Source organism: Chiloscyllium plagiosum, unplaced genomic scaffold, assembly GCF_037043375.1.
Source record: "Chiloscyllium plagiosum isolate Xiang-an unplaced genomic scaffold, Cpla_swu_hap1 HiC_scaffold_31, whole genome shotgun sequence".
NCBI classification, from domain to species: domain Eukaryota; kingdom Metazoa; phylum Chordata; class Chondrichthyes; order Orectolobiformes; family Hemiscylliidae; genus Chiloscyllium; species Chiloscyllium plagiosum.
Window position 1 is genome coordinate 29101880 of NW_028270169.1, and position 16886 is coordinate 29118765.

Sequence of the window (16886 nt, forward strand, 5' to 3'; positions counted from 1 at the left end):
CACGCATGCGTATCCCTTGAAATGGGAGATGGAAACGAAGACCTGCTAACGCGCATGTGCATCTCTTTGAGCGTGCAAACGTCTCGAAGTTGTGCATGCGCACGGCGTCACTCTAACGGACGAAGCGGCGAGTTGAAGTTCGCGGAGCTGCAAAGATGGCTTTGTTGGAGGTGTCTGGATACGATGAGTTTATGAAGGCAGTGGACGCTAACAAGGAAAACACAATCTTCGCGTATTTTACCGGGTCGAAGGACGCGCAGGGTGTGAGCTGGTGCCCAGACTGTGTGACAGGTGGGGGGTTTAAACTGTTCAGTGTTCCCCGGGGAGTCGGCTGTTAAACTCTGCGCCTGTGGAAAACTCTCGTGGGCCAGAGGGTGGTGTGAAGTCTAGCCTTAATAGCAACTAACAAGGTGACTCCAATTAAAACCATGATAAGGCCAGTGCTGTTCCGCTGTTAGTTTAAAAGGTTCACTAAGACCCGATTAACTGGAGAACGTTTATAATTTAAAAAACAGTCTGGCAATGGTTCGTCAACAGCTATGGAGAGACGCACTCATGTGAACTTTTAACACAAGTTTGGCTCCTGCTGTCTGTCTTTCGAAATGATGCTGGGGTTTGGTGACCAGTCCATTCCTGAGAGTTCATGTCTCACCTGCCCCAGACATTTCATAACGTATCTGAACAAATGACAATCCTTCGTGTGTTCTGTGTAGACGAGATGGACTCAAATATTGCTTTCTTTTTAAAAGCTTTTAACCCTGCATTCACTTGCCCCAAAGACATCCATTCAAAAACCAATCTAAATCTCTAATCTGGAAGGTCACAGTCTGAGACACACACACACACACCCTCTGGTCCAGCTCCCAGGTAATCCACAGATGTCCCAGACTGAAGCTTGGGGTCATGAACTTTGAGCCTGTTTGACAATTAATAGCTGGGATGTTAATTTAGAGGTGAATTCTGTGCACTTTGTTCACCTGGTGCCTCAGTCCCTGTGGGAAAATGGAATGTGTAAGTCATGCTAAGATTATTGTGCTCCCTTTTAAATCTGAAAGGTATGCAACAAAGGTACATAATCATGAAAGAAGCTTATCAAACTAAATGATATTCCACTCTTGTGACTTTTTAAATATTCTGTAGATTTTTGTCCTGGCCATTGATCACGGAAGGCCTCACGTGACTGCCAGTATATGATTTATTGCATGTTGTCCAAAAATGTTTTAATTTCCATTGATTTCTATGGACTAAATTTATGCCAGTCCATCTATAGCCATTTCAGATTTTTACTATGTGTGGAGATAGTTGATATGTTTGGAGCAGATGAGACACAAATGCATTCCTTCTACGCCAGAGGCAGAGACATTACCACTGTATCATAAGAGCCCTTCTACGTATATGTATAAATAATAAAAGTAGGTATGAAGTGGTCTTGTGTTTTGGTGATATGATGAATATGATAATTAAGTCAGACTTAGGTGTTGAAACTTCTTACTGCAATGAGAATAAATCTCAGCAGTTTTGACTAGCCTGTGCCAAGTGTTGGATAACAGTTAAGCAATGAGGTCACCTCCAGAAAAGGCCAGTTGTTTTAGGTGAGGAGTGGCTTGGGAAGGAATAATAGGATTTTACCAAGAAAAGCAATCACAGAGGTAGATAAGTAATTTGTAATTTACTGAAGACATGCTCACATTCGAGCTATTCCAGCAGCTGCAACATTTTAGCTCTCAAATAAGAGTGTAGAAGTCTAATAACAGTTGCCTGATGTCAAGGAATGAGCAGCCAGTATTTTGCTATTGTGCAAGGTTTTAACCATGATAGTGAAATAGCATTTCTGAATGGCTATGAACTTGGACAGTTAAATTCAAAAGATATGGATTTCAGTAAATATAATAAATTGTTCCATTCACCCATCCTGTTGTCAGTGAACTGTACCAGTTCTTGGTATTTGCCTCTATAGGCATATTTGGGTTAATATTTCAATGAAAATGAAATAGCTCATGTCCAGAGTATTATGATCCAATGAGTTTTATCTTTCTTTAGCTGAACCAGTAGTCCGTGGACTGCTGAGTGAATTGCCTGAAGGATCTGTCTTCATCTATTGTCAAGTCGGTGACAGGCCATAGTGAGTTATGTTTTTTAACTGTCAAAAAACTTGCTTCCAATTGTTAGAAAACATTCAGTGAACTGAAAACTCAATTATGTCTTATTTTAAGAGCAAAGTTACATTAGATCATTAGATATTGAACTTCACTTAATCTATTATGACAGATTGCCTAATCAGAATTACATCTATACTCTGGGCTTCCAATACAGATATTACGTCTACCCAATTCAAATTGTTAGTCCTGGTTATCCCACTGAACAGTGACAATACAAAAGATACAAAACAATAATAATGATGGAAAAATTATGTCGCCAAGTGAGATTTGAAAGATGGTGTATAAATAACTTTTGAAATACTTCAGAATCTGGTTATCTTTGAAATTGGAATTGCTGGGTGAGGTTTAACCTTTTTTTAAGTTAGATGTATTCTTCTGAACTTAATAGAATGTAGGTTGGAAATCCCGGTTATGATTTTACCTTTGACCCTAGGTGAGTGATGATGTGATGTGTATCTGAACCAACAGTGATCCTATCCTTTGTGTTTTTTTTTGTAAACAAGAGCTGAAAATATTGCTAGGTTCTTAAAAACCTTCCAACCTGCATTCACTTGCCCCAAAGACACCAATTCAAAATTAAATCTGAAAGGTCACAGCATGACATTCACTCCTTAAGCAACCCATCTCTCCAGTACAATTCCCAGCTAATCAACAATGTCCCAACATCAGCAGCCACTTATCAGTCTGGTTACCAGTGACTAGAGCTTCATTGCCCAAAAACTATGGCTCAGCAAACTCTGATGAGAGGCGATTTCAGACAACTAAATAACTCCAGTGCACTATTATTCAAAATAGTATCAAAATTAACCATACAAATCACTGTAGTAATCATAAATAGCCTGCTCATAGAAAGTAATAATAATAAATACATCCTTTGACACCTGTGGTGATGCTTTTCACTGAAAGTAATGCACTTGTTTATTATTTCTCTGACCAGTTGGAAAGACCTTAAAAACGAATTTCGAACAGTTCTGAAAGTGAATGCTGTACCAACTCTCATGAAATATGGCACAGTGAGTAGAGAATAATCTTTAAGGCCGTTCCTTCCCCTCAGTTTGCTACTTTATTGACCAGATGGGAATTTCTAAGATGCAGCTGCAAACTATGGAAACATAATAAATTGTATTGAACTTCAAGTCTTATGTAGATTTTAAGTGTAATCTTTGTTCCACTTTTTGGATTATTTAATTTTGTTTTTGGAATACAGAATGGACTCTTTCTTTTCAGATCATTCAGCAGATGTAATGTTTGAATTTTCATCTTGGAAACTTTAAAGTTGGGAGCTTGTTTTTGATTAATTGTCCATAGAATTCCTACATTGTTCCCATGTTTGTACTGCTCTTTATGAAGAGTTTACAGGATTTCTTTGGGTTATTTTGCCCATTCTTATTCCTGCTGCAAATGTATATCAAGAATATTTATGCTTAATCTGAATTCCTAACAACAGAATTGAAGAGATCTATGGATAGAGATGGTCAAAATGACATTCAGTCCAATTAGTCCACACCAGCTCCAAGATATCCTACTACTAAGGGGAAAGGTTTCTTTAAAATCTGTTGGTCATAATTTTGACCTCCATCAGGTCACAATCAGCCTGCGCTGCTCTTACTACAATTGTAGGCAAACTGTCTCTAATCATAACTGAAGCACTCCAACCCATGCAATATTGTGGGACATCTCCTCAGCATGCTCTCTCGAGCAATAATTTTCTTCTTCTGGAGTGGCAACGAGAACTGCAAATAGTAACTCAGCTGGCCTAAAATTGCCCATTGTGTTAAGTGCATTAGTCAGGGGTAAATGTGGTAGGGGAATGGGTCTGGATGGGTTACTCTTCAGAGGGTCAGTGTGGATTTGTTGGACCAAATGGTCTGTTTCAATACTGTAGGGAATCTAACCTAATCTAACATCTTACACAGCTCCATCATACCCTCCTTTCCCTTGCATGCATATCCTTGCCTTGGTGCTTTCTCAAAATGCAACTTTTTCCAGATTAATTTTTGCCACTGTTTTTGCCCATCTGAACAGACTATATTGTCCTGCAGTCTAAGATTTTCTTCCTCACTATTAACCATGCCAAGAATTTGTCAGCTGTGATGTTACTAATCAAACATTCTACATTGTAAATGATAGAGACAAACAATGAAAGATCCAGCACCAAACCTTGCTACTGTACACAGGTGTCCAGTCACACAAACAACCTTCCACTGTCACCCTCTGCCTACTGCCTAAATCAATTTTGGATCTAATTTGTTAAACTACCCATGGACTCTTGCATTCTTGATCAGTCTCCCCATACAAGAGCTTGTCAAAAGCCTCACCTCTCACTTTCTATATACCTAATCCCACCTTGGTTTTTTTTAAAAAAATCAAACCGATCAGACATAATCTTCCATTTCAGTCATAATTAACCATTCTTATTTAGTTCTTACCTTCAGATTCTGTCCTACAGACTTTTCCAAAAATCTCCCTGCTACTGATTTGAGTCTCTGTTCATAGTTCCCTGGTTTATCCCTACAACCCTTTTTGAATAATGGTACTAGGTTAGCTGTCCTAAGGGAATTTTATTTTATTTTTTTAAAACTAGGCTTCTTAGAAGATGAGGGAAATAGAGATTATGAAAAAAAAAAACAATGAAAGACCTCAATGTCAGATGTGTTCTACAAATAAAACAAGTGAAATACAATTGTTGGGGAAAAGTGACAGTTAACCTAGGGCAACCCAAAAAAACTATATTTACATATTGGTAGATGGTGATAAGCGGTAGAAAGGCTTTACTAGCCAGGAAGGATGAGACCAGGTCAAATACTGAATGAATTAATATCACAGTTTAACCAGGACAGAATAATTTAACCAAAAAAAACCATAGGCAGAGAGTGGAAGAAATGAAAGTGTGAAAATCAAAAGGCAGGCTAGGCTTGATAGCTTGTCATGAAAAGGACAGGGGGACTGGAAATAAATGGTTCGGAACTGGGAACAAGCCAGTTTTTAACATAAGACTCAAATCTGGCAAAGTAGACTGGGACCGTCTAGTTGCAATGGAAGTCTTTCAAAAAAAGATTGTGCGGGCCAACACATTCCCATAAAGGCGGAAAATGGGGCAAGTACAGGGGAATCTGAATGTCGAGGAATGCACAGGATTAGGATAAGGTAAAAGAAAGGGAGCTTTTGGGAGATACCAATTGCTCAAAACACCTGAAGCACTTTCTAGATGCTTCTGGGTCAAGGGGTTGCTTGAAAATGAACTTAAAGCAAAAAAAGCATAAGAGCATTGGATTTTCCTTTTATTTGACTTAAAGGCATTTTGTAAGTATATTGGGGTATATGAGTTCAACCAGGCAAAGAATAGGGTCCATCCAAAGTAACTAAACAGTTTAGAGAGCCAGAAGACACAAGTGAGGTTTCAAACTTATTTTGCATTTTGTACTCCTGATAGAGAAGGAAAACACAAGTTTTGAAATTAGGAAGAAGGATTGTGATATAACTGGATTATAATCAAGGAGCATTTAGCATGAACAATTTTAGCGGCTTTACATTAGATAAATATTAGCCATTGCAGTTAATTTTTCCAGTCAGTCTGCAATTGTTTTATAGCCTGCCAAATCACCAGCAAGATTAGCTATTTTCAAAATTAGGTTATAAATTAGATTAGTCATGCAACAGCAAGGAACAATCTAAACCTTACTTTCATGCTTACCCAGGTATCTCCCACACACTTCTGGCTCACCTAACTCCCATTATTTTCTAGCAGCAGATCCAGCAATGCTTATTTTGTCACAGTGTGTCAACATGCCAGGTCAAGGAGTCCTGATCAGTTCAGAAATTTCTTTCCATCCTTATTCCTTACCTTACCCCAATTAAAGTCCCCAGCATTTGTTACCGCCGTCTTGCACAAGTTTGTCATTCCCTAGCTGTTTGTCAACCTATCCTTTTCCACTATTTGGACACAATCTTTTGCTTCTCAACTCTAACCAAATTGACCTTTCTTTTCCCTGCAATTAACTTCAAGGACATCCTCTCCTTCCAACACAATGCTTTCTCTATTCACTTTACTTAATGTCAATCTTTAAAATACAGGGTATTGATTAAAAAGAAATGAAACTTGATTTGAGTTTGATCATAGTTGGAATAAAGGAGTCACCTTGTTGGAAAAAGTGCCAGAGAAGTTTATGTTAAGCACTAGAATAAAGCCAAGAATAGGCCTTTAGCACTGTAAATAACTTTGAAAACTAGGACATCTTTCACTGGAACAGAACTGGATGAATATTCAATTTCATGAGGGTGTGGACTCTTCTGTATTGAAAGTGAGGATTGCAGATGCTGGAGATCAGAGCTGAAAAGTGTGTTGCTGGAAAAGCGCAGCAGGTCAGGCAGCATCCAAGGAGCAGGAGAATCGACGTTTTGAGCATAAGCCCTTCAGGAATGAGGAAGGTGTACCTTCTTTATTCCTAAAGAAGGGCTTATGCCTGGAAAGGCAAGAGCAGCAAGTTAAAACACCTTTAAAATTAAAATCATTAGACCATAGAACACTTACTAAACTTAGCAATTTCAGATGGTATGAAAACACAACCTGGAGCAATAATTCAAAATGAGCAGTAAAGATTCAAAAACAAATGAATTCTTTAGCAGCATTCGTGTTCTTGTTCCTGTAACTACGTAAACCACAACAATTTTTTGTTAAACTGTTAAAATTAAATGGTTTAAAAGTACTAGCGAGGAGAGAATTAGCTTTTTTTTTGGCAAGTTGGTGCTAATGCAAAACTTAATCTTTCAATTTCCAAACTTATTCTTGTTTCAGTCCCAAAGACTGGTGGAATCGGAGCTGCACAAGCCAAATCTTGTGCAAATGCTGTTGTCGGAGGATTGAAAGTTTCTTACTGTACCAATCACAATCTTCAAAGCAAATGAGAATGTACTTGATTTTTCAACCAAAAGTCAAACTTAACCACATTCCGACATGACGGTCTTGAAGCTTAAAGTGCAAATGTTATTGGGAGCCCTTCATCAGGTTTCATGATTTAGTTAGAACATGTGCTAAATTGTTCTTGAATCCTTTCCAAATGTTCAAAGAATAATGCATGGGAAATGTAATTGTTATGCCACCTTCATGAATTCAGAGCTTGAATTTTTCTGAATGTACAAGATTGTAGAATGTATTAAGCTGTGAAGGATTGATAGTTGAATAACTTGTCTTTGAATTCTGAATTTAAAATGGAATCCGTTTCAATTAATGATATCCAATTCCAAAAACTGTATAGTTTATTTGTAAGATTCTCCACACTAATTTTACACTAACTAAAACCTGTTACAAAACAATGGTTCCTTGAAGCAGTATTTCTTTATGGCAATTTTTTCTGGATTTAGCCCTTAAATGTATATGGGGGGGGGTTAAATTAATTTACCAGTAGATGACATTCAACATGGCTGAAGATTTTGCAGATATGTAAAATGAAAGATTGAGAGAAACTAGTCCTGCTGCTGATAGATGGATAATCAATTTATGCTGACTAAAATTCAAAGGCAGAGTAACATTTGTGCAATAATGGTTAGGAATTGGAATATACTACCTGCTTAGGTGGCCAGACTGGTTTGGGTTTCATAACTACCTGAAAAGGAGCTGGAAGTGGAACTAGGTAAATAAGTTGTCATCACCAGGTATGATGATGCATCCCAGCCCCTGTAAAACCCTTTGGCCACTAAAGGCCTCCAGTGTTAAACTGTGCTCTCTATGTAGCTATAAGCAAAATCTGGGAAGCTACCTATACAATGAAGGGCTAATGTTGTCTAGAACCATAATCACTGGATAGACTAGCCCTTTATAACATTTTTAATGGGTTTGTCTCAAGACATTTAGTTGACTTCCTGGTAAACCTGAAAGTACTGATGGGGCTTCCTTCCATTTGGTCAATGGAGAAACTGGAATGTTTTGTTTTGAACCTCCGTTTGAGGCTGTACAATTGGCACGCTTTTGTGCTGCCTGCAGACCTTGTTTCATAATTTAAAAGCAAATTCTGAAATTAAGTGATTTGTCGGTCTTAACTTGCTCTAAATGGCCCCAACATCCTAAAAAGGGCTGCCAATAAATAACATACCAAGCAAATTCACAGCAATTTGAAGAGTGGATCTTATTTGATTCAGGTCTTAACAGAAGGAATACTTCAACATCTTAAAATAAAAGCTTTATTAAATAGCTTAGTCTTAGTGTAAAAGTTACAATAGTTAATTCCTGTTAGTTGGAAATGAATCTAAAATTTTGTATATTTCAAAGCAGCAAGTAAATCAAGTCATATTGAAAGACTATGTACAGATTTTTTTTTCCCCCCTTAGTTTTATTCTTTGGTTTGTGAACATTCCTCATGCAAGTTCGCTTCCTTGGAGCCAATGACTTCCCAAGCTTCAGCTGAGGTTGTGGTAGGTGTTATGGTTGTTGATGTTTTCGCACTGTTACCGCGATAAAGAAATCCAAACCTGTACAAACAAAACATAAGTATGCAACAGGAAATCTATTATAATACATAAGATGCCACTCTCATCTTGGCTTCCAATCCACATAGTACCATTCACTTATGTAGAAAGTAGTTTACTCAGTGTGGGTGTTGCTGGTTGTGTTAATTAGCATAATGGCACAAGCTCCTCTTCACACACAACTGCCTCTTCCAACTGATAACTGAAGTGCCAAATGGCTATATTTCTCCTTGATCAAAGGAGAAAACATATCAAAAATGACAACAGTAGCAGAAACTCATCTTAATTACTATCATCAAGCTTAAAGTAAAACTGTCATGTGTATTGTTTTACAAACTAAGTCTCAAACTGAATATAATCAATCAGTCACAATTCAATGGCATCCTGTCCCCAGATTGGAAGTTTGAAATGCTGGTGAAAAAGGTAGAACCTTCAACACGTGCATCTGGCAAATTCACATTTCAACCCACTGCATTTTTTCCTTAATTTCATTTCAAGGCCATGATGGTTTATCCCCTGTAAGTAATTAATACCAGAAAGGCCTGGGACTGTAAACACATCTTTAAGTTTTGCTTCCCAGGTTGAGTGTGGTACTTAGCAATACAAGTCAAGAAAGTGCCAGCATCAACTCTAGTGGGCTGAATTACCCAATTTTAGAAAAGGCAAGTGTAACCATACAACTGTAAAGCACAGTACTGGACAGTCTGAAGGTGGTAGAAAAATCTGCCATTTCCTTGTTCTGGATATTCTTTTGACCCCTGGTGAGAAGTCCACAATACATTTTGAAATATTTGGCTGTGATTACCTTCAATTGGATCATCTGTAGTACAGATACTATACATGCAAGCAGAAAGATTTTAGTAGTAATAACCAGAGGTAAGAGACAGGGAATTGGAAAGCAATCTCTCTCCTCTCTAAAAGAAGTGTATTAAAGCACAGCAGCCCCATTCAGGTTCTATGAACTGGAGCCCATATGTAAACCACCTTATACTTGCTACATATCAACACTTGGACTCTGATCAGCAATAAGAATAGCTGTAGGTAGAAACACAGCTTTATACAGGATAGTTTAAAAAGAACTACACATTCCAATGTCCAGTTTAAGAACTCTGATAGAGGTCAAAAAGCAAAATGCTACAGCTAAAAATAAAACAAAATGTTACAAACACTTAGGTCAGGCTACAATTATGCAGAAAATAAATTGAGTTTCATATTGGAGCATCAGGATAATCTGGTTTTGACTAAGTCATTGAAGATTCCATTCAATCGATCATTCCTTGAAACCATAGATGCATTCTAAAAGCAAAAAATGCTTTATGGAAAGGATTATAGTGCATTTGGCTACATTCATATAGATAATGTAAAAACCAAAAATGTTATCAAATTACCTTAAACTTGAACATTTTACTTCATTCAGGAAAACACCCCACTGAGAAAGGTTGAGGATTTCCAGATGGATAATAACTTCTAAATTATCTTGTCTGTCAGTGAGTGGCATGTCAGGCAATCAATTTATTTCCTACACAGCCAGACAAATCCAGAAGGGCCACTGTCTAGCAGAACCCACCTGAATTGCATGTGACAACTGGTCATGGAGGGATATTGATGGCTGACTTGGGAGAGTCTGAACTCCAGACCATCCCACCCTCCTAGATGGAGAGGGATGTGGGGAAAAGGGTGACCTGTAAAGCGAGGGGTACATAGTGAGTGGGAAATACTAAAGTTACTTTATTAGTTACACAACAAATGATGTGCAATAATATGACTCAAAACTAAACTCTAAAAAAGGTTTTCTCAGCTACAAGAAAATTTACAAATTAGGTGAAGTTTTGGCTAACAGATAATAGTTTGAATCCACTTGGATAACCATGGTCTCAGTTTGCCTCTCCTCTGGTGAATGTTACTTAAGATGGTGCAGTGTACTCTCACTGTTACATTGAAGTATCAGCATAGACCGGCTCTGAGTGGAACTTTAGTCTGCAGCCTTCATACATAGGCAAGGTTGTTACTCACTGAACCATGTGGAGAAGGACATGGCTATTGAGAATGTGGGGAAATAGATGGTGACATCTTGAAAAATGTCAATATCACAGAGGACAGAGTGCTGGGTGTCTTAAAACACAAAGGTGGAGGAGTCCCCAGGGCCTGATCAGGTGTACCCTAGAAATGTGGGCAGCTACAGAAGTATTTGATGGGTCCCTTGCTGAGACATTTGGATCATCGATCGTCACAGTTGAGCTGCCAGAAGACTGGAGCTTGGCTAACGTGGTGCCACTATTTAAGAAAGGTGGTAAGGACAAGCCAGGACGTCAGTGGTGGGCAAGTTGGAGGGAATCCTGAGGGACAGGATGTATATGTATTTGGATAGTCAACATGGCTTAGTGTGTGGGATATTTTGTCTCACTAACTTGATGTGAATTTGTTAAGAAAAGTAATGAAGATGATTGAGGGAAGAGACGTGATAGTGACCTATTTGGACTTCAGTAAGGTGGTTGACAAGGGTGCGGACAAATCATTGACTTCCCAAGTCCTATAGTCATTGTTGCAGCTGTGCAGAACATTGTCAGTAAGGTGGTTGACAAGGTCCTCATGGTAGACTTGTTAGCAAGGTTAGATCACATGGAATATAGGGACACTTGGTTACAGAACTGGCTCAAAGGTAGAAGACAGGAGGCAGTGGTGGAGGATTGCTTTTCAGACTGGAGGCCTGTGACAAGTGGTGTGCTACAAAGATCAGTGCTGGGTCCCATGCTTTTTGTCATTTTATATAAATGATATGGATGTGAACATAGGAGGTACAGTTAGTAAGTTTGCAGATGACAGCAAAATTGGAGGTATAGTGGACAGCAAAGATTACCTCAGACTGTAATAATGATCTTGATCAGATGGGCCTGAGGACTGGCAGATGGCACTTAATTTAGATTAATGTGATGTGTTGCATTTTGGAAAGGCAAATCAGAGCAGAACATATGCACTTAAAATGGCACAGTCCTGGGGACTGTTGCTGAACAAAGTGATCTTGGTGCACAGGTTCATAGTTCCTTGAAAGTGGAGTTGCAGGTAGATGGGATAGTAAGGGTAGTTGGTGTACTTTCCTTGATTGGAAAAATCATTGACTTCCCAAGTCCTATAGTCATTGTTGCAGCTGTGCAGAACATTGGTTAGGCCACTTTTGGAATACTGTGTGCACTGCTTGTCCCCCTCCTATAGGGAGGATGTTATGAAACTTGAAAAGAGTTCAGAAAAGATTTACAAGAATGTTGCAAGGGTTTGAACTGTAGGAAGAGGTTGAATTGGCTGGGGTTGTTTTCACTGGAGCGGAAGGTGAGGGGTAATCTTATACAGGTATTTTCCCTGGAGCAGGGGTGCACTTTAAAATTGTGAGGGCATAGGTTTTGGGTGAGGGAGAAAGACTTAAAAGGGACTGAAGGGGCAATATTTTCACGCAGAGGGTGAGGAGTGTATGGAATGAGCTGCCAGAGGAAAATGGTGGTGGCTGGTACAATTACAACATTTAAAAAGGCATCTGGATGGGTACATTAATAGGAAGGGTTCAGAGTGATATGGGCCAAGTGCAGTCACTTGACAGACTTTTACAGAATTAATCCTTAAAGTACAAAAAACACTTGTGATCCTTAGACATTGTCTACTCACACTGGCCCATTGGATTTGTTTAAGTGAAAGGCTTACAGTGATCAGGCTCTAGCCTGAGAAGCATTTAGACCTCAGGCCTTTAAATTGGTTAGATTCGGTACAAAAGAAATTTTTTTCTTCAGACGGAAAAGAAAGAATAATGGGAACACGATTTGTAAGATATGTTGGATGGGGGGGTGCGGACGGGGCAGAAGATTTATATATAACTATTTTGGAATTTGACTTTTGGGCTTGTGACATGTTGATTTTTAAACTCCTTCAAAAGTTAACTAACTTGGTCATTTTTCGAGGACAATGATTTAAAACTAGTACATGTCAGACAGCTTCCAGAAGTGTCAATAGAAGCACATTTATATCATAGGGGAGAGAAAACACTAAGCCATTAGCTGTAGCAGAATCTAGGATGAGCAATTTTTAAAAATTTATTTAAAATACTTTTGGTTTCAGTTTGAAGGAGACCCGATTAAAGTCACAGGGATAAAAAAACGACTATCAGGGCAGGACCATTTGGTCAAAATGAAAGCACAAGCTGATCAGATATCTCACTGTATTAAGAGACACAAGATTTAACTAATCTTGTTTTACAAAAGTGATCTTTCTCAAAAAGGAAACAATTACTTTAGAGGACTATTAAAACATGCAGCAGTACAGCTAGAATAATATCTACAGAATTAACTCCAGTGTTATGGCACAGGTTATTGAGAAGGCTCCTTCTGCAATGCTGCAGAACTGGTTCCACCAATCCCATTGAGTGCTTCTCTATGTGAATGTATTTATGAGAGGTAGAGAGATAATTTCAAGCACATGAAAAGTAATAATTTTATAAATGCAAGTGACAAAGAACTAAAAAACAGTTTTAAAATGTGCAAAACAATAAACCTGGAAAAAAATTATGCAGTACTCAAAATACAAAATCAAAAATTAAGATTTTTAAAGCACCACAAGCCACTCAATAACTATTCTGGCCATACATGAGGGTTATGGACAGGGCGAATAGGAAGCAGCAGGGGGAAACCTAATTTAAAAAAAAACGATATGCAGTAGGTCTGAAGGGGATTTAAAAGAAAACACTCCCAGAGCGTGGTGGGAGTCTGGAACTCACTGCCAAAAGAGATTAGTAGAGGCAAGGACATCAAATCGTTCAGTACTTGGATGAACTCTTTAAAAAAAAAAAAGAGGTCATAACATAAAAACCTAGGTGCTGGTAAGTGGGACTTACGTATTGTATTTACTCAAATGTTCGTAAATTAAGCCTTCCAGACAGGAGAAAGCAAGATTCACCATCCAGATGCTGAAAATACTGCTAGATGTTAAGAAAGGAGGGAAGGACAGAATCCATTAGGAGGATGGTTTCATCTTTCCCCACAAAGATATCGGATTGGGAAAGCTATCTTAGCAAAAAGAAAAAAAAATCATGTGGGTTGAACATCTATGGCACATTCATAATTGTCCTGGACAGGTTGGTGGAAAGCTGTCCTCCTGAACCACTGGATCGGTCTAGCTGGTAGAAGATGCAGGTTTGGAAGGCGCTGTCAAAAAGAAGCCTTGGGTGAATTCCTACAGTTAATCCTCCAGTACATTACTGCCGTTGAGCAGTGAAGGGTGTGAATGCTGAAGATCATGTTCAGGATTCCAATCAAGTGGACTGTTTTGTCTGATTCTGGAGTGTTGTTGGATCTGCACCCATCCAGGCAAGTGGAGAATATTCCATCACTCTCTTGATTTGTTTTGTACAGAACAGACTTGCATTGAGAAGACAGGTAGCGAAATACATGCCACAGAATTCTCATCTTTTGATCTTCTCTTATAACAAGAGTATTTATATGGCCGGTCCAATTCAATTTCTACTGGTGGTCAGATTCTCTTGTTGGAGTTGGTTATTGGTTGACAAGTAGCAAGTGACATTCACATCAGTGCCAGGCAAAGACTGGATGTTGTCCATGTTTTGCTGCATATGGACAGACTGCTTTGGTATTGGATATTCACCATCAGCGAACAGCTCTAATTCTGACCTTAAGATTGAAGCAAAGTCATAATGAAGCAGCTGAAGCTGGTTGGGTGTAGGATACTAGCCAAAAAGGAGTTCCTGCAATAAAGCACTGGGACTGAGATGATTGGCCAACAGTAACAACCTTCCTTTGTGCCAGAAAGAAGTCTAAGTGCAGCAGAGGGTTTCTCTCACCTTCTCCTCCTCCCCCATCGCCTAAGATTCCCACTGACTCCAGTTTTGGTAGGGTTCCTTAATGTCACACTTGGTCAAATGCTGGACTTTATGTCAAGGGCAGTCACTCTCACCTGGAGTTCAGCTCTTTTTTCCCTCCACATGGAGACTAAAGCTGCAATGAGATCAGGAGCCAGATGGACTTGACAGAATCCAAACAGCAATGAACAGGCCATTCCTTTGCAAGTGCTGCGCGATATATCACAACAGATGACACTTTCCAACACATTGGGAAAGTGATCTCGGGAAAGATGTCACTCCTGCCACACACTGGTAGGTAAACCAAACAATAAAAAGGTAGTTACATAGCACCAGGGTGTCAGAAGGAAGCAGAGTAAGGTAGCCTTGCAATAATTGGGCAGGTAAAGATACTATATTGAAGTATGTGCAAAGCAAAGCCTATAAAAATCACTTCATATAATAGGGATAGAATACACCATTATTACTGCTCTGTGTACTTCTCTACTGCTTGCATGTTAACCTGGTATATGCCAAACAAATAGAGTAATGTTGTTAAAAAAAAACTTCAAGCTATTCTTTATATCATTTGGTCAAATGGCACTGGCTTTTTTTTGGTAAGTGCAGGGGGTGGGGAGGCAAGTTGTTAGACATAAACCAAAGGCTTACATGTAACATAACATTTAGTCTCTCATGTCGACCTTTGGAGAAAACCTCAACTTATACTCTAAACAGCAAGGCTCAGTGAAGCCACAGCTAGAAATGCTGAGCAAACCTACAACTAAGAGCACCTTCTTGCATTGCTCATCCACTACAGCCAGAGCACATGTAAAACAGTGTATTACAATCTGAGTGAACAGACAAGAACAGCATAATCATGAGGTCTAAACAGTCAATCGTGTTGTGAGCATCCATGTAGTTATCAACCAGAAAGACAATTCCTTCTGGAGTGGCAAGGAACTTTCTCATTGTAAAAGTTTAAAATTCTCAGCAGAAAGCTAGATATAATCTAATTGACAATAATTAAGTGTGGGTTTGTTTTCTGTGTGAAATCTAAGCCATTCATTATAGTGCAAGTTGATTCAGATTGTTATTTTCAGTTTAAAAAGAATGTAAAACATAAGCTTTGTTACCCTTTTCCCAACAACTTGCCCATTTAATCAGCTGGAGAGTTACACAATTAATGTACAATTACAAATAACTAAGAAATTAGTTTTTACTCATACCATGCCAGGAATTTCCTCAAACGACAAAGTATCTATAATCAGTTATTCAATTCTTAAAATTAGTTGTTAATTTAGTTGTAAATTAAATGACTGGATATTTCTTAAATGGTTTGGAGGCTTAAGCCTTTTGGATGGATGACATTTCAGTCAAATGAAAAAAAAGGGCACTAATAACCAGGCGGAGGAGCTCCGTAAATAGATACTGAGATGGCATCCAATGGCAAGTGCACAAGTTTTCACAGTATGTGAATGGACTTGGAATGATCGAGTAAGTCATCCAGTTTGGAGTTGCACCCATAGGAATAAACCAGAAACTGCTTTGAACTCTACTGAATACTCAAGTGTTCATACAATACAGATTTACAAAAACAATATAAGATTATACTACTGTATCATCATTTTCAAACAACAACATGGGGGTTACAAATTAGCAGAACAGATAAAAGTCATGCAAAGTTTTATTTACTTTTCCCCTATTAAGAAATACTTCCTGATCTGAAAGAGGGTGTCATTTGGATCCAAATTACAGAAACAAGTCTAAACTTTTATGTATTCGTTTTAAAATATAAACGTATTTAAATAGCGTAATACTTGCATCAGTTGATTTTGACAGTGCTGATGGTGCCACTCAAAAAGTACCTTTCATTGCTCATTACCCACTGTCCTGGGAATCAGTTTAGCTCAGGTGGCTGGATTGTTGGTTTGCAGAGTAGTGTGATGCCAAAAGCATGGGTTCACATTACAACATCAGTTTGAGGTTACCATGAAGGACTCTCCTTCTCAACCTCTTCCCTTGCCGGAGGGCTGGTGGCCCTCAGGTTAAATCACCACTATTCGCTTCTCTCTAATGAGGCAACACCCCTATGGTCTGGTAAGACTATGGCAACATAACAACCCATTGCCCTGTCCTCTGGTTCTAATAGTTTTCCCAGGCAGTAGCAACAGTAGTTTTGAAAATCTGTATACTTGTATGTTCTATACAAACTTTAAGTTTATTCCTCTATAGTTATCTGTATAAAATAAATCTCACATTTACCTGGTGGAAAGTACTTTGCAAAGCAGTTCCAAAATCCAGATCTGGATTTCTTGGGAGACAATACTTTGCAAAGTAGTTCTAAATTCTGAAGATGGATTTCTGGAAAATAAACGCAGATATATTATGCACTAGCAACAATTTCCTCAAAAATCAATTAAAATACACCATGT

The 16886-nt window shown here is 38.6% G+C and overlaps 2 protein-coding genes across 6 annotated transcripts in view; one reads left to right on the plus strand and one right to left on the minus strand.

The window, feature by feature from the left end:
* Nucleotides 1–96: 96 nt before the first annotated feature.
* Nucleotides 97–7472, plus strand: txndc17 (thioredoxin domain containing 17). Its single transcript, XM_043718512.2, has 4 exons — nucleotides 97–291; nucleotides 2041–2122; nucleotides 3097–3172; nucleotides 6955–7472. The coding sequence occupies exons 1-4, from the start codon at nucleotides 156–158 to the stop codon at nucleotides 7021–7023; spliced, it is 363 nt and encodes a 120-aa protein (XP_043574447.1). The 5' UTR covers nucleotides 97–155; the 3' UTR covers nucleotides 7024–7472.
* Nucleotides 7473–8322: 850 nt separating this feature from the next.
* rilp (Rab interacting lysosomal protein) overlaps nucleotides 8323–16886 on the minus strand; it is a 40308-nt gene continuing 31744 nt past the window's right edge. For 2 of the 5 annotated variants that reach the window (XM_043718508.2, XM_043718510.2), the window contains 2 exons: nucleotides 16717–16815; nucleotides 8631–10303 (listed from right to left, as the gene is read on the minus strand). In XM_043718508.2, coding sequence (XP_043574443.1) covers nucleotides 10141–10303; nucleotides 16717–16815 — 262 coding nt within the window. In that variant the 3' untranslated portion in view covers nucleotides 8631–10140. The other 3 variants (XM_043718511.2, XM_087977380.1, XM_043718509.2) reach the window with 2 other exon arrangements.